Source organism: Leguminivora glycinivorella, chromosome 3 (assembly GCF_023078275.1).
Source record: "Leguminivora glycinivorella isolate SPB_JAAS2020 chromosome 3, LegGlyc_1.1, whole genome shotgun sequence".
NCBI lineage: Eukaryota > Metazoa > Arthropoda > Insecta > Lepidoptera > Tortricidae > Leguminivora > Leguminivora glycinivorella.
This window is the reverse complement of record NC_062973.1, coordinates 18,422,279-18,445,443: the sequence shown is the minus strand read 5'-3', so window position 1 is coordinate 18,445,443 and position 23,165 is coordinate 18,422,279. Positions and strand designations below refer to the sequence as shown.

At 35.9% G+C, this 23,165-nt stretch overlaps 1 protein-coding gene across 1 annotated transcript in view; it reads left to right on the top strand.

Moving 5' to 3' along the window:
• LOC125242722 (acid sphingomyelinase-like phosphodiesterase 3a) overlaps positions 1-23,165 on the top strand; it is a 105,726-nt gene that overhangs the window by 25,909 nt on the left and 56,652 nt on the right. Inside the window, exon 2 of the mRNA XM_048151633.1 lies at positions 14,413-14,530. Within this exon, the coding sequence (XP_048007590.1) occupies positions 14,461-14,530 (70 nt within the window). The 5' untranslated portion in view covers positions 14,413-14,460. The remainder of the gene's footprint in view (positions 1-14,412; positions 14,531-23,165) is intronic.

Sequence of the window (23,165 nt, the reverse complement as noted above, 5' to 3'; positions counted from 1 at the left end):
ATCACGGCGTGATTGAATCAACATACGTTATTTACTGTTTTAAAATGATGCAACTTTGACAGTTAATGTGAGTCGAATAAAGCCCCTGGATTGCCGCTACACTTTTATGAGGTTACGCGCGAATGGTTTTGCAAAAGCCTTGTTCGGAGCGATCTTTCTACTGCATGTTATAAGATTACTTTAGACATCAGAATATGTACCTACATAGTTTATAGCGGGTCTACTCCTGCTTGAGTTTGTTGTATCAAAATCCGCGTAGACGATGCGAGAGTATAAATAGTGGTAGGATACACAGTAGGACGATTCCGGTGACATACGTAGCATTAGATTTAAGGTCGAAACAGGGGAAATGAAAGTGGCGATAAATTAAAACACAATTTGGGTCCCCCCAATTAGCATAAGTTGTTAACAAAAGTTAACTCTGTCTAAAATTTACTTTTTTCACATTCTGAATGTAGATTATGGCTTAAAGTTTATGTAATTAACACAAAAACACTATTTTTATTAAAATTTCATGCTTAATTATCGTCACAAAACTGACAGTGAGTTAATTTTTGTTAACAACTTACGCTAATTGGGGGTCCCAAATTCTAAAAACTTCATTTTAAGATTCACTTAGCATTTAATACTAAGCATTGCTATTATCGTATTGCTATTTTTACTCTGTGGTTGGTATGATTGCTGTATATTGTTGGTTTGTTACTATATATCTGTCTTGCTGTATATTACTATTTAAGTATGTTTATGTAAGTCTATTTATATTCTCTTATATGTGTATGTTTATTCAATTTGTGTGTTGGAAATTAGAATAAGTATGATTTTTCATTTCGAAGCACCTACTCTTTCTGATTATGTTTTTTATTTCCGCTACCCAAAGGTTGTCTGGTAGAGATCGCTCTTTAGCGATAAGACCGCCTGTTGTCTGCCTCTATTTATAATCATTTGTTTTGTCTCCGCTGTATCTTTTTTCTGTATCTCTTGCTGAGGTGTGCCAATAAAGAGTATTCTATCTATCTATCTATCTAATACAATATAAACATCTAAACACAAGGAAAGCTCCAACTTAGTGTCTGGATAAGTAGGCATCAAGTGAAATCCACTTGTGATAATATAAGCCCGACTAAGCCTTTGTAGACGCCGCATTCGCGAGAGCATATTTAGTTATAGTTCGAGTTTAGCTTATATTATGTACAGTCAACAACACAGTTGTGAATACAGACAAAGTGCCAGTAATATGTATACTAGGGTGGAGCGAAAAAACACTTTTCTGGAATTAGCAAACCTAATAGTTATCAATCAATGCCCCTTAGTCTATGAAGCCTTTGTGCAAATTTTCGGCTTTTTAAATCAACAATTTCTGCCTCCGCATTAGGGTTGAAATTTTGAAAATCTCATACAAACCTAAAAATTCAACTTTCAGATAAAAAAAAAATTCGGCAGTATTATGTTTAGTATATGTTATTAATACATATCATTATGAGAAACTACAAAAAGTTGCGAAAATGGCGTCAAAAATCGCCAAAGTTTGTCTAGTTTCAGTACGTTCGCCAAAATAGCCGCTAAAATACTGAAAATTGGCGATTTTTAACGCTATTTTCGCAATTTTTGGTAGTTTCTTGTAATAATATGTATCAATAATGTATCCTGAACATAATACTGCCGAAAAACATTTTTTATCTAAAAGTTAAATTTTCAGGTTTGTATGAGATTTTCAAAATTTCAAACTTAATGCGGAGGCAGAAGATGTTGATTTAAAAAGCTGAAAATGTACACAAAGGCTTCATAGACTAAGGGGCATTGATTGATAACTATTAGGTTTGCTAATTCCAGAAAAGTGTTTTTTCGCTCCACCCTAATGTATACATGCCGTAATGTACAGGCAATAAATTTCTGTATACATATATTTGTTTGCATTCACAGCTGTGTTGTTGACTGTACATATTTTTGACGACCGCTCTCTCCTAGTGGTTAGTGACCCTGCCTGCTCAGCCGCGGTCCTGGGTTCGAATCCAGGTAAGGGCATTTATTATCACGGAGATATCGTTTAGATTGTGCGTTTGTTTGTGAAAAGGAATGTTACTGATCTCCTAAACTACTAGACCGATTTTAATGCGATTTTCAGTAATGGGTTTGTGGTTGATTGGTGCATGTTCTAAGATAGATGTTACGGGGGTAGCTCACTAGGGGGCGCTGCAGTAAACATTTGTTATATTGCAGTACCACTCATATTTGGCGAGCACATCGAGTTTCATTTGATATTAAATTTTCTATTTAATCTGTAAGATCTATAATTTAATGGAAAAAACAGTGATTGCTAAAATTTGATATATTTTCTGATTTAAGCATAAATTTTAAATTTGAGAGGCAAGTCTCTTTGATGTTTAATATTAAGATTTTTTTTTCTAGATCTTAATTCTTGAGGTACCTACTTTGTTTTCGGTTAAGGTAGGTAAGGTAGGTACTTTGTAGCCTAGATAGAGCTTTTCGATATAAAATGTATTGACGTGTTTTTTTTAATGTAAAAAATCAAGTTACAGTTACCTACTCATCCATGTTTTATGTAAAGATAAAAATAAAAAAGACTACAGAAATTTGTTCAAAATATGTAATATTCTTCCGGTGAGCCATAAGCATAAATATTTAATTTTGTACAACAACCATGGCAGTCGAGAGCAGTTACACTCTAACGATGTTTGTGGAACCAGGTCGGTGTCTGCGGGCAAGTTTGTTGTGCCCAGGGTCACTAACTACTACGGCGATAGATGTCTTCACAAACGCCTTCCCTACATACTCAACAGCCTGCCCACTGACACCAGACAGGAAGCCAACAAAGTTAAATTTGGTAAAAAGCTGCGTAGTTACCTCATAAATTGTGTATAGGAATAGTTTATCATAAGTATTTTTTCTACTCCAGCACTTAAATCTGTCAATTAGATTATTGTCAGCGGTATCCAAATTAAGTTCATTTGAGTAACAATGAGAAAGTCTATTTGTCTATAGGTTCATAGGATTACTGCTAGCAGTAATCATATGAATATAGGAGTTCTGTTAATTTTTTTTAAAAGCACAACTTCCATTTATCAGGTATGTTTTTATTTACAGTAATAAGTAACTTTTAATAAATAATATAATATTTAGGTTCATAATTTAAATCAAGATGAAAAAATAAACTTAAATGCGTTTTACATATTAGATATTGCAAAACAAAGGTAAAAATCATAAGTTTATCCAATAATTTTACATTCGACATTTAAATTTGAACTATAAGAAACTATTTGAACTATTTCGGTGGTGTGCAGTTTGTTTTAATTCGACGTTATTGTGCAAAAATATAAGTAATTATGAGTGATTCTGGTGAAAAATGCACTTCCGAAGAAATCAAGGCTATGGGCGCTCAAAGTGACTGACAATTTCTTACATGAAAAGTCAGATAAAGCGTACCAAAAATGTTATGATTGTTTTGACATGGAAATTGCAAAAAAATGTTTCAACTTTCTCTGAAACGGCGTTGTTGGCATATTTTGAAGAATTGTGCAACAAGTTCTCGCCATCAACATTGTGGACAGAATACTCAATGCTACGACGATCCACACAAATATTCCCATTCATTATATGAAGTAAGTAACTAACCCATTTTATTATTCTCGAATAGTATGTATGTGGCTGTCGTAGAAAAAGTATAGTATACAATCGTAACATTATGAAGGCTATAAAAGTCTCGTACCTTACTTAGGCCACTCGGCAAGCCTTCGTGGCCTAACCGCGGTACTCAACTTTTATAGCCTTCATAACGTTACCGTTATATAATATACTATAATGATATAGATTGTTTTATAAGAGAGTAGAAACTGCACGATCCCACAGTCAAACCGTGGAAACTGTTTTGTGGGACACTGTAATTGTATTGTTATACATTTATGTTAATAAATAAATTTATTTATGTTAATAAAAATAATGTGCCTCATTAGTAGTACTAACATAATAATAACTAGTATAGATTTCTCTATTTAACGGCTTTTTTTAATTTTAATATTTAGTGAACGTTAGAATTACTCTCTAGGTATGATATAAAACGGAAGAGTACGTCAATGTCAAAATATAATATATGATTGTGTTTGAAGAAACGTGAATTTTGACACTGACGTAACTGATCCATATCTTATGCAGTGACAAATTTCGAAACAGTGACAATTGTCGCCCGACAGAGTCACTTTGCCGTTAATTTCCTGTTTAACGAGGAGTAATACTGAGTAACAATGTTACTTATTAACTCAGAAGTAGCCACAGAATAGTTGAATTAGATATTTACCCCCTTCGATTATTTAAATGTAAAATCAACACACACACACACACACACACACACACACACACACACACACACACACACACACACACACACACACACACACACACACACACACACACACACACACACACACACACACACACACACACACACACACACACACACACACACACACACACACACACACACACACACACACACGCGCGCAAACACACACACACAAGTTGTTATGGAAGAGCGGGGTCTTCTGACACAGGTAGAAGACTCCAACCTATATAAATTGTTACCCCTACATTGTTTTATTAATAAAATATTTTTCACTTTCTTTTTTTTTTTTCATTTTCAACTGTCAATGTCACAAAGCTATACTTTGAAGTATAAGAAAGTTCACATGACTTTGAATGGAGACAGTCCTTGGCAACTAAATAATTATAATCACCATCCCAATGTCAAAGTACCGGCACAACGCCAATGACCTCACAAAGAGCGTTAAGTAAGCCGGGCCGTAATAAATCCGCTCTCGGAAACCCAATAAAGATAGTTCGGTGCCGAATTCCGGTAAACGGATTATTCTTCGATTATTTTTACCGCTCTCGGTCCGTGGAAGCGGCCGTAGCCTGCAATTTCCGAAAAGTTTGTACATTTGAATCACGTCTCCGTTTTTGATAAAAATTGGTAGGGAGTCCATGATGTCTAAGATCCACTAGGTTTCCCAAAATGTCCCAGGTAATTTATATGAAGGTTTCCTTGTTTGTTACCGAAAATGTATAGGTAGAAATCTGGTAGGTTAACAAAAGAGGAAGGTTTCATACAAACTACCTTTGGACATTTTGGGAAATCCACGATCTTGCTCAGCATCATGGACTCTATCAGTCTGCCAATTTTATCAAAATCGGAGACGATCCCAATGTACAGTCAACAACACAGCTGTGAATACAGACAAAGTGCCAACAATATGTATACAGAACTTTATTGCCTGTACATTAAGGTGTGTATACATATTTTTGGCACTTTGTATTCACAGATGTGTTGTTGACTGTACAAACTTTTCGGGAATTACTCTACTATAGTTTTAGATAGGCATTTCTGGTTAAACCGGGCCTGTACCATGAGTGACGTTTTAGAATACTTTACTCAATAGCTTAAACGTCGCGGAAAAGGTTTAGTACAGTTTGGTAGCCAAAATTTCTTAACCGGCTACAAACCGGGAATCTTGATTCCCATTTTGTAGCCGGTTACGTATTGGGCCAGAGTAGTACCGTTTGGTAACTAAGTTTTGTAAATGGCTTCAAATTGAGAATCAAGATTCCCGGTTTGTAGCCGGTTACGTATTGGGCCAGCGTAGTACCGTTTGGTAACTAAGTTTTGTAACTGGCTACAGAACGGGAATACAAAATTCCCTGTTTGTAGCTGGTTACGTATTGGGCCCGAGTTACTGTTCGGAGTTTCTACCAAATCGAAACTAGGACGGTGTACATACGGACAGATGAACAGAGCGAAACTATAAGGGTTCCTAGTCAACCTAGTTGACTACGGAACCCTAAAAAATGACTCAATGTCAGCATTATTCGAATAAATCATCTATTCATCACGGCACAAAATTCCCATTTTGTAACCAGTTACAATACGAGAATTCTTTTCCCGTTTGGAGGCTGGTTACCAACCATGGCTACGAATCGGTAATGATATATTCGCATTTTGTAACCAGTTACAACAGGGGATTCTTTTTCCCGTTTCGAAGCTGGTTACTAAACGTGGTTACAAATCGGTAATGCGAAAGTCGCAATTCGAAGCCAGTTACGAATTGGGATTTTTTTCCCGTTTCGAAAATGGTTACCAGTTTTTAGTTACGAAACGGTACTAAAGGACGGAAGATGATATTACATGGAGAAAGTAAACAGCGTGTCCATGAAGTTATTTACCATTTTAAACATTTAAACATTTAAACATTTATTTTTATTTAAATAACACAGTGAGTTACATTTTAGTCTGGTCCCCACACTAGGCATAGCCTGTCCTGTGGTGGACGTAGGATAAACAGTGTTTACAATTAAAAATAAATACACAAGATTAAAATGAATGAGTAAGAGATAGACATTTCTATAATTAAGTACTTACTAATAAGGAACTTAAATTTTCTTCTTGGAATATAAATTTAAAATAACATAACAGCTTTTTTCACTTATTTAAGCATATATCCTGTTTGTGTGTGTGTGTGTGTGTGTGTGTGTGTGTGTGTGTGTGTGCGTGAGGTTGTGTGTGTTTCTGTTTATTGTGATTTTACTTTTTTAATATGGTATCTTGATTAGATTTTCTGTGTCATTATATGATAAATGCATTAAGTTCTTTGATAACAGTTTTTTTACCTCGTAAACAGAGTGTTCTTTAAAGTTGTGAAGCCTAACAAGTCGATTATAAATTCGGGGGTATAAGAAGGTTGAAAAATGATGAGCAAATGTGGTTTTGGAAGTTGTAACGGGAATTTTAAATATACGATTTTGAAGTAGTATATTGTAGTCAGCTGATTAGTACTTTTTTATGTACGAACAACACCACTCTTAATAAGTAAAGCTTCCGAACGCTGAGAACTTTTACCAAAATTTACCAAAACCTACATTTACATACATTTCCAATTTATGTGACAAGTTACATTTTCCATTAGTCATTTAAATACCTATAATGAAAAGCTTCCATTTTGATAATTTGTTTGGTGTCGTTGTCGCGTATTTACTGAAGATTAAGGATCTCAAATGAAAATGTAGGTATGACAAATTCAAGGATATCTATTTATAATATGTAATCATCATTATGTTAATGCCGATTATTAAGTATTAATGTCTGGTAGACTGGCGTAAGCGTATGCGTAATGTATTTTATTTATTTTTATAAACCGTCATGGCCACAAAAATATATCGAAATTAGCATACATCTATTAGAGCAATGACAGGCTTTTAAAGTTCTGGCATGGTTTAAATATAGCTGCCGTGATAGTGGAGAGCTTTTGCATACCCTGTCAAACGGGCACATAACCTGTCCAAACCAAAGAATATAATACTCACTAGGAGAAGAACGCCAACTTAATACAAAAAAACTGAACTAAGATTGACAACCGGTTTAGCACATGCGCGGATCCAAGGGGGGGTGTCATATCATGACAACCCCCCCCCCTCCCGGAAGCCTAGGTTGGCCATACAAATAGACCACGTGACCCCCCCCTGGACACGAAGCTGGATCCGCTCCTGGTTCCGCCACTAATTCTATTGGTAAACATAATTTGTGGGTTACTTTAGTTTTTGCTGTAATGAAATAAAAGGCATATTATTATTTATTTATGTTTACATATTTTTTTTTATTCATAAATACATGCTTTAGACATACACTGAAGCACCGACGAACGTTATAATCTGCCACTTTATTTAAAGAGTATTAAGCAAAATATTTCACTAATACAAATAACGAAATAGAACTTTCCGCAACACTACACGTTTCACATGAAAGTTTACCTACATCTCCCATGGATCTTCCAATTGCTAATTTACTATTTACTTCACAGTTATAGTTCTAGCTAGACTAGCATGACACTTTTCCTCCGCGAAGCGAACCTTCAACAACCATTTGTTGTATTGTATTACAACAAATGGTTGTTGAAGGTTCGTACATTACAAGGAGTATTATCTTACTAAGAGAGTTAACAGGCCTTGGTCCAACCATGGCAAGAGAGGGAGAAAGGAGGATCTATTGAAAACCTTTATATAGCTCGAACGAGAGGGTGGCATAAATAACTTTCATATAACGACATACTCACAGGATTGATTGGATACCATATGGCAGTCAATAGTTGAGAGACAACTATCATAAAAGTTGTCATTAATAGAGAGGTATGTTATAAAATATTTAAGTACTTAACTTTACGGACGTTTTTTCTTAGAATTTCTTTATCTTATATTAGGTACCTTTGATAATAGTAACTGTCGTTCACAGGTGTGTCGGCAGCTCCGCTTGGCCGAATCCACACTATATTCACAAATATCAAGTCACTGCGCGTGACATTATTATTTATTATGATAGCAAATGATTATATGTAGTGTGTCTGCAGTGACCATTTATCGTCATTACGGGCGCGGCCCTCATTTCCGTGGCATATATCACTGACGCAGTGATTCCCTTAAAGGAAATAAAAGGGGTGGCTAAAAATACCCTCGTATGTCTTGAATATGAAATGTATGTTACGAGGCTGGTATTTTTGTGTTTTTTTTTTGACATGGAGATCGAAAAATTAGGTGTCATTTGTATGACGTTTTCGATATACTTAATGAACATTATGTTGCTAGGAATGATGCCAAGAGTCCGATCACTGGATATTATTGATCTTTCTTAATACGTAATGTGACTAATAATAGTAAAGCGTGTGTCATTGAATTCATTAAAAATGAATTTAACCTGATCGTCTGTCGCAATGCGTTGTTTTACATGATGTTTTGTACTGTTAATGTTATTCGAAGTGAAAGTATAAAGTTCGTGTTCAATAAAAAACAAAAAAAATGTTTGGTAGAATAAAATTGTTATTGTTTTTGTTTCAAAATGTAATGGTAGTGTAGGTAGTATTGTGTACATGTCACATTATTGTAGCATTTGTAACTGACAACTTTACTATTTTTGCACCTCATTAGTGACTAACTCACACAAAGATTTGTGTCCTACTCGTCAAAATCAATAAAATTATTCATTTGAATTCAATGACCAAATTCAATTACTCTATTTATTTAGGCAGTAACTCAATGGCTTGAATGATCATGCTCAATTAATCAATTACAAAACGGTTGTCAAAGCACCCAAAACAGGGAGTAGCAATATTTTAATTGGCTGTTATTAAAATTATTCACATCCATACCACATCCCACAGTGGTGGAACTTCAAATATCAAAGCACAGTAGGTATGTCACACAGCAGATAATACTTATTGCTAAACTTCCAAGCTAGGTCATCTGAATTAAACTGAGTTGCGAACTCTGTACATTCCCAGAGTACCTGTTCAACGTCACAATCGCTTACGCTTCGGAAGGGCTTCGTATGCTCGCTCTTCTGAAGTGGCGCGACAGAGCCAGACTGCGTTTCGGTCGTCAAGTAACATTAACGATCGTCACTTCGGCTAGTCCGGCAGCCCAGCCCAGTTTTATAAGCGCCTGTCACCTGGCCTCCTATTCACATTTACCGAGCGAGGACAAGCTTGCGACTACATTTCAGAAGTATAAATCTGCCATCTAGAGCCATAACTTTTTGATTCAGCATATTATGATCATGTACTCGTATTATTGTCTATACTGCGTTTTGGGGTATACTCATGTAGTAATTCTGTAGTACTAGTTTTTTAGAAGGTTCACATTGGGTTCATATAACAATGTAATAAATATGTAAGTATTTTTTTTTTAAACAGATGGTTGGAAGTAATGGCGCCGGTAAATGCTGCTTCTTACAAAATATTCATTACCTGAGTCATATCTGACCTCTAGGGCTCGAACATAAACTACTTGAAACATATTACTTAGGTGTAGTTTAATTAATGTAGGAAGTTTAATGTAATGTACCTTTTATTCAACAATATTATGGAGTAAAAAACCAAGGCATCGACCGTACTTTACTTGGTTTGTCCAATGAACTCTGATGGGCAAGCGATATGTACAACGCTCGCTATGTGTCATTTCCGTCGCTCCGCGTAGTTTGCATTCAATCTGGGTGTGACGACTGTTTGCTTCATTCACTGCGCGGTGGCTTCCATATAAACCTGTCAGGTGGCAGGTAAAGGATGACACTTTGAAATATAGGTGACTGGTGGCGGTTGCAATAGCATAGTTTGCTTAGAGCTTTACTCAGTTTTTTTAACTTTGACTATCGGATTGGTAGTTAATTATGTTTTAATAAGATTAATTTTATTTATTTTACCGCTTTCTCGTTTTGTGCAGCTTCCGATTGAGAAGCAAGAATCATGTAGATTTGCGAGAATAGGTCTCTAATAATTAAAAAAAAAAAATTAAAATTTAATCTGTTTATTTCTAAGAAACGTGCATGCATTTATAATATACTTAACTGCTTATTAATAATTTCCATTTCACTCATAAGTGTCATATCAACCTTCAAGTGTCTAGGTTGTACCTATTTATTGACAGTTTACGACACTAAGTTCCAAATAAAATTGCGCAAAAATCCAACTTTTTTAGATTATAAATAATGTGTAAAATAAGGTTTACTGACGATTCGCCAAAAAATGTTTCCCAAAGTTTCACATCCCAAACTATTATTCCCAAATTATCATTTCCCAAATAAACGTTTGGCAAAACAACTTATCGCAAATTGACATTTAGAAAAACTTTTTTTTGGCAAGTATTTGTTTCCCAAAATATTTACTTGGTCAAATTTCATTTTACCAAATATTATTTAGTCAAAGGTATTGTTAGGAAAAAATTCCATTTCCCAATATATTGTAATTAAATGGCGCACTGGAAATTTGTTGGTTGGTTTTATACTTTGTGCCCAAGATTTGTGTGTCGTACTTTTTTTCCTCCTGCTGCAAATGTCAAGGATGACATTTTCACTTACATGTCCGGATACATTTTATTAAAAAGAAACCTTATGTTTTCAAGACCATTATGTTCAATTAATTTTTAATTACTTTAAAAAGTCATCTCCGGTTTGCTCATTGTCAACCTAACACGCTCCTCCTCGCTTCGCTCGTCGTCGCACCTAAACTGACTTTGTCACACACGAATTTTCTGTTACAATACTAATAAAATTATTACATTACATTTATGCCCTGTAATATTTATTGTCAAATGTGGCTTTGCATGGTGTAATTTGTAGAAACATTTTTTGACAAAAAAAAATAGTTGACAAAATAATCTTGTCTAGTAATTAATTTGACAAAAATAAAGACGAGTAACCTTTTCTTGTCCAACTGAAGCACTAGGGAATAAGACTGAAATTTTCATTTGACAGATTTTATGTTAAATTTGGCAAAAAAATCTTCGGTAAAATACGATCCCGTAGAAATGAAAATACAAATGCCTAAATATTTTCGAAATTTGCGATGTGAAATTTTGACCAAACATGTTTTTGGAATATAAGTTTTGCCATTAAAAACGTTTGCAAAATAAAGTTTTGTGTAAATAAAATTTGACTAAGTAAAATTGTGCCAAATGATAATTTGACCAAACAAATTAATTGCGAAACATATATTTGCCAAACAATACTTTGGGAAATAACACTGGCTTTTAGGAATGTTTGTAAATACTATATGTACCGCATACTGTATGCGGCATTAGTGTGATAATTGAGATTTGTGCTGCGAGCTACATAATGCCTCGTTAGTATAATAAGGTTAACATGTATGAAGTTTGTTTAGACCTGATTACGCTGGCAGGTAGATGGGAGAATGAAATCACAGGACGATAACCTCTACAAAACCTCTAAAAAAAGAGTGATAGGATTACAATTTTTATGAGGAAGATTTTTTCTATGAGGGAGTAAACTAGCACTTTTCCTCCCTGCTAGAAGGGATCATAGTGACATTTCGTTCAGGATTCAATAAACACCCTCACCGTAATGCTCCCTTGTGACAAAATCTACTGTTCTTCTTAAAGGGCAGTTGTTTCCTCTTCCAAATGAGTTTACCTCGGACAAGTGCTCGTGTAATTTATTTAATTTTGTTGCCGCGTTGAGTTCCAAGCGAGCCGTATTTTCTGGGGCACATTCTCTCAACTAAACCCAGTAAAATATCGTTTTAGAACTTTTAAAACGTTACGAGTTTTCAGAATCGTTGTATAAACATGCACTCATACTTGAAAGTTTAACGTGGTTTAAGTTTTGCATGCAACTTTTTCCCTTTGTTGATTTTTTGATTTCACGAGTAGGATATCAAATGTGTATTTAATTGTTTGTGAAAAGTAGAATTCAGAATCAGATAAAGTTAGTAGTTAGTTGCCTGTGTGGTGACGGGTTAAGAATTTCACCACTCCCTTTCTTCCCGTGGGTGTCGTAGAAGGCGACTATGGGATATGGGTTAAATTGTGGCGTAGGCGAGAGGCTGGCAACCTGTCACTGCAATGTCACAGTTTCGTTTTCTTTCAACCCCTTATTTGCCAAGAGTGGCACTGAAGCTTTAGTAGTTTCATGTGTTCTGCCTGGTGTCCTGCCGTTTCGCCGAAAAACGTTTCGTCAAATTTCATTTCCCAATAATTATATCGCAAAAGTTTCATTTCCCAAATTATTGTTTGGCAAAGGTATGTTTCGCAATGAATTTGTTTGGTCAAATTATCATTTGGCACAATTTTACTTAGTCAAATTTTATTTAGACAAAACTTTATTTCGCAAACGTTTTAAATGGCAAAACTTATATCCCAAAAACATGTTTGGTCAAAATATCACATCGCAAATTTCGAAAATATTTAGGTATTTAATTTACCGAAGATTTTTTTGTCAAATTTCATTTCTCAAACAAATTTTGCCAACTACCCATATTAACATTTGACAAACTTAAAATCTGTCAAATTATAATTTCCCAAACTTTTTTACTGTTTTATTCCCAAGTGCTTCAGCTGGATAAGAAAAGTTTGTTCAACTTTATTTTTGTCAAATTAATTACTGGACTAAATTATTTTGTCAACTATTTTTTTTGTCAAAAAATATTTCTTCAAATTATACCATGCAAAACCACGTCCACGTTTGACAATAAATATTATAAGGCATAAATATAATGTAATAATGTTATTAGTATTGTATCAAAAAATTCGTGTGTGACAGAGTCAGTTTAGGTGCGACGACGAGCGAAGCGAGGAGGAGCGTGTTAGGTTGACAGTGAGCAAATGACTTTTTAATGTAATAAAAAATTAATAGAACATAATGGTCTTGAAAACGTCAGGTTCCTTTTTAATAAAATGTATCCGGACATGTAAGTGAAATGTCATCCTTGACATTTGCAGCAGGAGGAAAAAAAGTACGACATACACATTATTTCACACAAATGTTGGACACAAAGTATAAAATCAACAAACAAATTTCTAGTGCGCCATTTAACTACAATATATTGGGAAATGGAAATTTTGCCTAACAATACATTTGACTAAATAATATTTGGTAAAATAAGATTTGACCAAGTAAATATTTTGGGAAACAAATACTTGCCAAAAAAAGTTTTGCTAAATGTCAATTTGCGATAAGTTGTTTTGCCAAACGTTTATTTGGGAAATGATAATTTGGGAATAATAGTTTGGAATGTGAAACTTTGGGAAACGTTTTTTGGCGAATCGTCAGTAAACCGTTCTGCCTACCCCTTTAATGGGATACAGGCGTGATTGTATGTATGTATGTAAATATAAAGTTAGTTTTAGTAAACAAATTGGTGTGTAAATTTTAACAAGGAAAACTAAGTTCTACAGCTACACGTGTCCCCTATTGACACTTTGTGAAATGTAAGGGGTACACAAGTGTTATTATTAGTTTAACCCAAAACAATACAATACCATAGACTATAGAGCATACGGAAGAGAATTGTTAAAGTAACAATGCGTGTAAACATTGCGCATAATATAATGCCGTCTCTAGCTAGGGTGAAAACTTAGGATGAACATACTTAGGATGAAAACATTTGAATATCAGTTTTGACTATACCAAAGTACGGCCCGTTGGCCATACGCGACCCGCGAAAGGATTATATCAGGCCCCGTAGCCGAATGGCATTTCTACGACGCGAAACGAAAACGAAACGCCGCGAAAGGTAGTTTGGCTCTGTCGCGCCAATACTTAAGAGCGATAGAGATATATCTACGAGCGTTTCATTTTGTGAGCGTTTCGTGAGCGTTTGTGCCATTCGGATACGCACCCTGTTCCTCTAAAACAGTCCTTTAAAATAGTGAGTCATATGGCAGCACTGTAGTAAAAATTTGTTAATCTCCTCTAAAATTCCTCCATGACACCTAATGGAAAAAGTTTTCCCAGCACTGGACTATACGAATAATAAATTTATTATATTTATTATTTAATATTTAGTGCCTTTTGTAAGTTTTATTTCTATCATACTATTTTTTTGGCATTCATTACTAATTTGTATTTCCCAGGTACTGATTGACGTGGCAGTGAAAATGCGAGTGACCTAGCGTCTCACTATGAAGACCGCGCACCTCGTGCTGACACTGACGTGCGTCATCTCGTTCACTTGCACCCATGCCAAAATAGGTAAGTGATCTGTAATCTTTGATACGGTTTTCAACATATCTTGCCCCATTCTGATGCATGGCACGGTCCCATCGACTCCTTAGGGTTGTCAAAAATCAAGTAATAATCGCTACGTTGCAATGCGAGCCGAAGGGAACCGGAATGGCCTGATCGAGACTGTGTCCAACCACAGGTCAAGCTAAATAAATGGTCAGCGATTTTTTACTGTCCTACCAGTGTAAATGTTACTTTAGCAAATAATATTCTTTGAAATTTGAAATAAAAAAGTGTTATTCAATTTCAGCCGAATCAGTAAAAGAACTTAGTACTTGTACTTGGTGGACCAACTAACACGACAAATACGAACGTTTCTGAGAAAATATATACATAAATACCACTTATTTACTAGTATTTATCAGGTTATCAGTGCACTTTTCGTGGCAAGTGGTACGGTTGGCAAAAAAAAACAAATACATTTAAATATTCACTTTGTTCTTAACTACAAAATAAATACTTACCTTCTTAGGATTACACCTATATTTTTAAAACAATATACGTCAAATGACATTAATTATGTATGCCATAAAAAATTAAAAATACATTACGCGAAGTGTAATTATATTATTTAAATCCAAATAATCAAATGCACTCTAGATACGACTAATTATCTAGAATTGTTATTCAAGTAGTTCAAGTCAAAAGTAGTGCACGAAGTAAGACGAGCACGGAGGAGTGTAATAAAGTGCACGAATAATCCCAGTATCTTAATTCACAGTATGGATATGACACAATACCTAGATTTTATAACAACCTTCTTGTAACTTCTGTCAACGTAGAAAGGTCATTTAGTTATTTAAAATGGATTTTTTCTAATCGACGTGAACGACTGACAGCCAAATATGTTGAACAAATTTTAGTTATTTATTCAATGTAATTTGGCTAAGTAATTATAAATATGTATATATTTCATAATTTGTTAAGTATATGTAGTGTTTTAAATACTTGTGTATTTGTTTTTTTGTCAACCATACTCTGCCACCAATACAGCACGCTGATAACGATCTTTATTAATGAATGACATGAGTATAGTTGAAATATAGTACTGATTCGCGGGTTCACTCGTGAGTCACCAATGAGTTTTTCTGAATTTATGTGCGAAATGTCATTTGATATTTGCCAGTCGCTTTTCGGTGAAGGAAAACATCGTGAGGAAACCGGACTAATTCCAATAAGGCCTAGTTACCCTTCGGGTTGGAAGGTCAGATGGCAGTCGCTTTCGTAAAAACTAGTGCCTACGCCAAATCTTGGGATCAGTTGTCAAAGCGGACCCCAGGCTCCCATGAGCCGTGGCAAATGCCGGGATAACGGAAGGAGGATGATGATTGCATTGATCCGGAAACAATAAAAGTGTATCGTGAATATTAAAGGGGACTTCAAAATATGTCATCAGACCAATTGACCTCGTTAATCCTAATAACCTCACCGTGCCAATCGACTGCACATAGTGCAGCTTAATTAATAATGCATGGTAATACTGTTGTTGACCAGCGTAAACAATTTGAACCAATCGAGCAACGCTCAAAGTTCAAATTTGCATAGCCTATTTATTATTGTATCATACGTATTGTAAGTAAACATGGTAGATTTGAAGTGGTCTCGTGGAACTAAACCAACAGTTTCAAGGGCTTCCGAGTTTGTGGTGTGTGTTACATGTACTCCGCAGTTAAATTGGATACGTTAGTATGTATCGAATGTTTTTGCAGGAGTTGGTAGATTATTCCATAGGAATTATTACCCTTTGTCTCAATGTAGGTACCTATTGCTTAAACAAAACTAAAACACAGGCATTTTTTTCCGATTTTGTATTTGGAACCTTTATCTCTTAGAGTCTCGTAGAGTAAACTCGAATATTACTTGTATTTGTATTTGTACAAGTATGCCGATATTTATGAGAATAATTATGAATAGGCAAAATAAGAAGGTGCATTTATGTTAGAAGCCTTAAAAATATAAACTGGAATGTGGTTAATAAATTAAGGTAAAAGACACAAAAATACGAATTTGGCGTCATCCATATATTACGTCACAGTGTAAGGGGGGGGGGGGTCATACTAAATGTGACAATCCCTGTTAAAGGGATACAAAAAAGCGTGACATAGGGGGGGGAGGGGTCCAAAAACCTGAAATTTGGTGTGACGTAATATGTGGATGATCCCTTTCCTGGTATCCTGTCATTCCTGTTCCTTATACTACACGGTGGCAAATCGGTACCAGAGACTTCATATGTAATTGTTTCAGGAAATGGACTAATTTAGAGGTTTATTGCAAAATGTAGTCACAGTACTTTTACTGCCATCTCTTGGTCTCGACTCGACTATAGGAGAAACTTCTACACTTCCTTTTTAAAGTGTCATAAGGGAGAAGTGTGTCTGGCTTTCACATTTGGCCTGCTTAAATCAATGCATGATCAGTGTTTATTGAGAGATCATACGTTTCCCACTAATTGTGAGAAGCAAGTAAAAAAAGTATGAACTCGCAAAAACACCAGTGACAATGGGTAAAAATGTTAAATGTGAAGGCCAGACACACTTCTCCTTATAACACACTTACCCGTAAAGGTTTTTACGTACATAACTACATAAAATATAGTCTGTACTCTCGCCTTTATTCTCAAATAGGGTAGGCAGGGCATATATTGAACAAGGTTTATCTTTTAAATAACATGCATACAATAGCATTAGGTATCTTTCTCTGATCCTGTTACTTCACTAGCAAAACCGTACGAATATCTCGTTTCAAAGTTAGTTTACGTAATAGAGTTCTCCTTGTGTGTGAATGATTTGTTAGAATCGTTCTACCTTTGCCCTTTGTGGGTCGGGTATCTGACGTATTTATCATTCTGACTCAGGGCTCGGGTGATGCCTATTGTGCTGTCTATGGCGATGTTACATGCTTGCGTGTAGTTCTGTTGTATTCTTCAAATTTTCATTTTAATTTTTCATGTATTATAAATTAAAACAGGTACAAATTAGCCTACAAATAAAACTGAATTAAATCTAAAAAAGCTAAATAACTCTAAAACTAAATAACTTACATTTGGTATAAAAAAAAACTACTAAATACTCTGTATCTATTTAAATGTACCTCAACCAAATTTACTCTCAAAAGTCTCCTTAAACCAGTTGAGGGTAAATGGAATGATTAAACGACCAAAATAAATCATTTGAGTTGAGCAGGAAATACCCATGTTTTATAAATATCAATGTCCAATCGAACATTCTTCAAAATATATTTTTTTTAATTGACCGCAGCGAAGCAAGGGCTACGTTTTAACTCAAGCAGTTTGCTTTTGTATGTCCGGATGTCTCGCTCTACAGCTCGCATTTCCCAACCGATTCGCGTGAAATTTTGTGACCAGATTCTATGACTCAATAAAATTTTTTTGTCGTCCCAGATTTTGGAAATTGTAAAAAATTACAAAGTCATGGGGCCTCACGCCTTAACTTTTGGCCGTATCGATATCTTAAAAGTCTTGTCTTTTAGATGCATGTATATAGAGTGCTTGGCAAAAAATCAGACGTTTTAGAACACAGGTTTAGACGGTAGATGTAAAAATATGTAATTTTGCATGAGAATAAGCATTTTAATTTCGCCAATCTACGTATGTGTTAGGGCGGCTCAGTGGTAAGTCACCGTGCTTTTTTTCAAATTTCTAATCACCAAGTTCTGCGTTCAAATCCTCCAGGTGCCATAATTTTTGTATTTTTTTTTTGCATTTCAATTTTATATTAATAATTATATTTTAACCAACTAAGCGATATATACATATTATATACATATAATCATTTTTTTTTCAGTAGAAAGTAAAATCCTGTTTGCTTGATGATCGAAATTTGCATTTTTATGTCCGTATATTTTCCTCTATTCAACCGATTCTCGTAAAATTTAATTATGTAACGAGACTATTTATATTTATTTTTTATGATCCAGTGTTTAATAATTTTGAAGTACAAAAAAAAACTTATGATTTATAAATAAATGTAGTGCCGAAGATGACAAAAATAAGTACTAACTAATTTGATATAGAAAGGATGAGCTGAAATAATTACGATGCCTCTCCTACAACGTCACGCCACAATATTCTCACAGATGGCGATAAACAGAAGATAAAAACTTACCTCGGAAAAATCAAAAAAAAATGTGTTTGACCAAAGACCTATATAACTTCGTCTGACTAAAACTCTATCTACTACTCTACTCTCTGGTTTGACTAAAGAAAACGGACGCAAACATTAAAAATTTGAGCGTGGAGTCCCTCCGCGCGGCATAAGTGAAACTTCGTAACATAATTATGATAGCTGTCGGCAACAAGAAGAAAAATAATAAAAATAAAAATACAAAAAGTTTTGCATTTGCCGGGAATCGAACCTAGAAATATGACTAGCGTGAGGGCAAAAATGTACCATGAATGACACTGCACCACCGTGGTTTGTACTAAACGGTGCGAATTTAAGTGTTATGTGCTGCCACTTTCAAATAGATTGAATTAGTGAGTTGGCGATGCATCGTAGTATTTAAAATAATTGGGTTAGGGTTTTCTTGTGACCCTTAAAAGCGAAAATAGGAAACCCACTTCGCGGGCTACCGTCTACACGTTTCCAAAACAAAAACTGATAACAAAACCAAAATGGACGACGAGGGGGAAGCACCCACAAGGGGGGCTCGGGGGGCGAAGCCCCCCGCCAATAATAAATACCACGTAGTACGTATTGAAAATGAGTTAGGTTAGAGTTTTCTTGCGAAGTTTAAGATCGAAAATAAGGGGGGGCTCGGGGGGCGCAGCCCCCCGCAAAATAGAAATACCGATTAAGTATCCAAACTAAGTAAGGTTAGGGTTTTCTTGTGACCCTGAAAAGCGAAAATAGGCAACCCACTTCGCGGGCTAGCATCGACACGCTTACAAATCCAAAATTGATAAGAAAAACATAATGGACCACGAGGGGCGAAGCATCCACATTGGGGGCTCGGGGGCGAAGCCCCCCGCCAAAAAGAAATACCAACGTAGTACGTATTGAAAATAAGTTAGGTTAGGGTTTCCTTGCATAGTTTAAGATCGAAAATAAGGGGGGGCTTAGGTTAGGGTTTTCTTGTGACCCTGAAAAGCGAAAATAGGCAACCCACTTCGCGGGCTGGCGTCGACACGCTTACAAATCCAAAATTGATAAGAAAAACAAAATTGACCACGAGGGGCGAAGCATCCACAAGGGGGGCTAGGGGGCGAAGCCCCCCATCCAAAAAGAAATACCAACGTAGTAGGTATTGAAAATAAGTTAGGTTAGGGTCTTTTTACGACGCTTAAGAGCGAAGACAAGGGGGGCTCGGGGGGCGCAGCCCCCGCAAAAAAGAAAGATCAATATAGTATCCAAACTAAGTAAGGTTAAAGTTTTCTTGCGACCCTTAAGAGGGAAAATAAGGGGGGGCTCGGGGGGCGCAGCCCCCGCAAAATAGAAATACCGATTAAGTATCCAAACTAAGTAAGGTTAGGGTTTTCTTGTGACCCTGAAAAGCGAAAATAGGCAGCCCACTTCGCGGGCTAGCGTCGACACCCTTACAAATCGAAAATTGATAACAAAACCAAAATGGACGATGAGGGGAGAAGCACCCACAAGAGGGGCTCCAAAAAGAAATACCACGTAGTACGTATTGAAAATAAGTTAGGTTAGGGTTTACTTGCGAAGTTTAAGATCGAAAATAAAGGGGGGGGCTCGGGGGCGCAGCCCCCCGCAAAATAGAAACACCAATTAAGTATCCAAACTAAGTAAGGTTAGGTATTCTTGTGACCCTGAAAAGCGAAAATAGGCAACCCACTTTGCGGGCTAGCGTCGACACGCTTACAAATCGTGGACGACGAGGGGCGAAGAAAGAAATACCACCGTTGTACTTATTGAAAAGAAGTTAGGGTTTTCGTGCGGCGAAACACCCACCCCGGGGCTCGGGTAGCCCTCACGAAATACCAACGTAATACCTATTGAAAATAAGTTAGTTTAAGGTTTTCTTGCGACGAACAAGAGTGATTATAAGGGGGGGAGGCTTGGGGGGCCCAGCCCCGGAAAAAAGAAAGACCTATTAAATATCCAAACTAAGTTTCTTGTGACGCTTAGAAGCGAAAAGCCCACTTTGCGGGCTAGCGTCGACACGATTACAAAACATAAGTTGATAACAAAACCAAGGGCAGGACTATGATGCTTGCCATTTTATCACTTATCACGTTGTGGCAAATTAGTCAGTGTGAGATTGACATATGTCTTATCCACATTGATAAGTGATAAAAGTGCAAGCATGCAGTTTTTATATGTTAAATGCAGAAATTGCCGTTAAGGGCATGAGTTGAGTGCCTATAGCGTACGAGTATATGTCGCTTGAAACTGTTGCTGTCATGAGGTCATGACTTGACTGCGATAATCACTAATAAGCTTTCAGTTTTGCGTTCTCTAAGCATTTCGCGAAGGTCTACAGCTCCCAGAGCCACTAGTTATAAATGGGTTTACTCTTGGCCACCGACTAGCCAAAGGCAAAGACGTGGCCTACGATGGAGTGAGCTCGCCCAGAAGATGAAAATATATTTCGGAATTATTCCCGATATTCAGAGATTCTCAATAAATGAGTATTCTATTGATGTCTTGTATTTTATAAACGACTTCTAAGGTAGGTTTAGAGAGCGGAGGTTGTTAAAAATCGTAGCTTTTTAGGTCACAATATGGATCTCAAAAATATAAGTAATATTGTTAATTGCCTTACTTGAGATCATTTAATTATTACTATTGTTCTCAAAAACATATAAAAAAATATACACACACAGAATAAGAGAAGAACCTGAACCTGAAGGGACTTAAACCTTAATCAGCTAATCGGGGGTTTAAACCTCGTTATCGTTTGTATTAAATTCTAGAAACTTTATATCTTTGTTATACTGTTACTGTATTTACAACGTAGCGTGGCTTAGTATAGCTTCATACTCCGAGTATTCTCTGTATGTAATGTTTACTTAGAAGTCACTGCGAAGAGTAGATTAAGGGATTTCAGGAAAACTTGATCCGGTGGGAAAGTCTTCCTCACGGGTATGTGTAGCCGAATGGCACAAACGCTCACGAAACGAAACGCTCGTAGATATCTATCTATCTCTATCGCTCTGCTTATTGGCGCGACAGAGCCAGACTACCTTTCGCGGCGTTTGGTTTTCGTTTCGCGTCGTAGAAATACCATTCGGCTACGGGGCCTGGAGACTCGAGCCAGCACATATAGAAAAGTATTAAAATGTTTCAAATTATTTATTAACATAGATGTGTAATTTTCGGCACTTTTCTAAATAAAATGTTTCAAGTCTCCCACCGGGTCAAGTCTCCCGGACTCCCCCTGTTTTAATTGGTTCTTCTAGTTGCGTGCCTACATTTCAATGTCAACACTCAACACGAAACAATCGCTGGTCCCACGTCCTCATTCACATGCGTAGTCTCCTGAATTAATCAGATCCAGCGGTAGACAGCCAGCGTAGATAAACAGACGGTCGATATTCAAATTAAGATAAATCAATTGCTTGGTCCCATTTCCGGGCAGACAATGGCAATTGTCTTTTGTTCTCTACAAACGGAATTCCTTGTTGGACAGCTTGTACATCAGAGTTGAGACGAACTTCGGTGATTGGGAATCGAAGAAGGCTCGGAAGTTAAATATTGCAAACTAGTCTTTAAATCGCCACAGCGGTGTCGCGATTTTTACTCTCGTTGCAATATTTTTAAGCTTCAAGTAACGGACAATGTTTTTCATCTCACTTGCAACCAGCAAAATATAAAAACTGTAAAAAAAGTTAATTATTGTACTTTTGACATTTCATAACTCCCTTGGGAGAAATATCTTTCTACAAATCCCGCTCCGCCTGCGTGCTTTGCGAGTATGATGAAAATAATTATATTAAAACTGCAACTTTGTGAAGTCACTCACTGACTTGACACTTAGTTTATCTATTACCTATTACCATTTTAAAAATACTCTTCCACCCGTAATATCAACTGCTTATTTTTTAGAGGATTTAGATTCCTAAGAAGAAATGAACATCTGGTTGGTTAACAAAAATCAAATTAATATGTCTGTTATGTTACGAGGAAAAAAATAACATTATGTATACTTTACATAAATATATATTTTTTTTTATGGTAGCCTTACTTACTCATTAACTATCCTCAAGTAAAATATTCATAGCTAACACAATACATTAAGTGCTGAAAATTACCCACTCTGCTCATCACATTAATCATCGTGCATTTGCTTGTCATAGCAGGTGACAACTTTAATATTCATCATAATGTGTGTATACGACGAACAACATATTATATAGATCTGTTTTTGTTACATTTAAATAGGTACTTTCTAAAGTTGTCTTGTTCTACTACATATTTATCCGATAAAGGATTATCGGCGAAAAAAAATGTTTATTATTTATTTGTTCCCATTAATATTCTAAAAAAGTTCATCATGTCTTATTTCTCATATTTATGGCTAAAATAATACTTTGGTCTCTTTTAAAAGATACTTGGATAGTGTTATTGCAAACAACTTCGTTTCAATAAAAACTCTCTCTTTACGCCCATTCTGGTCTGGG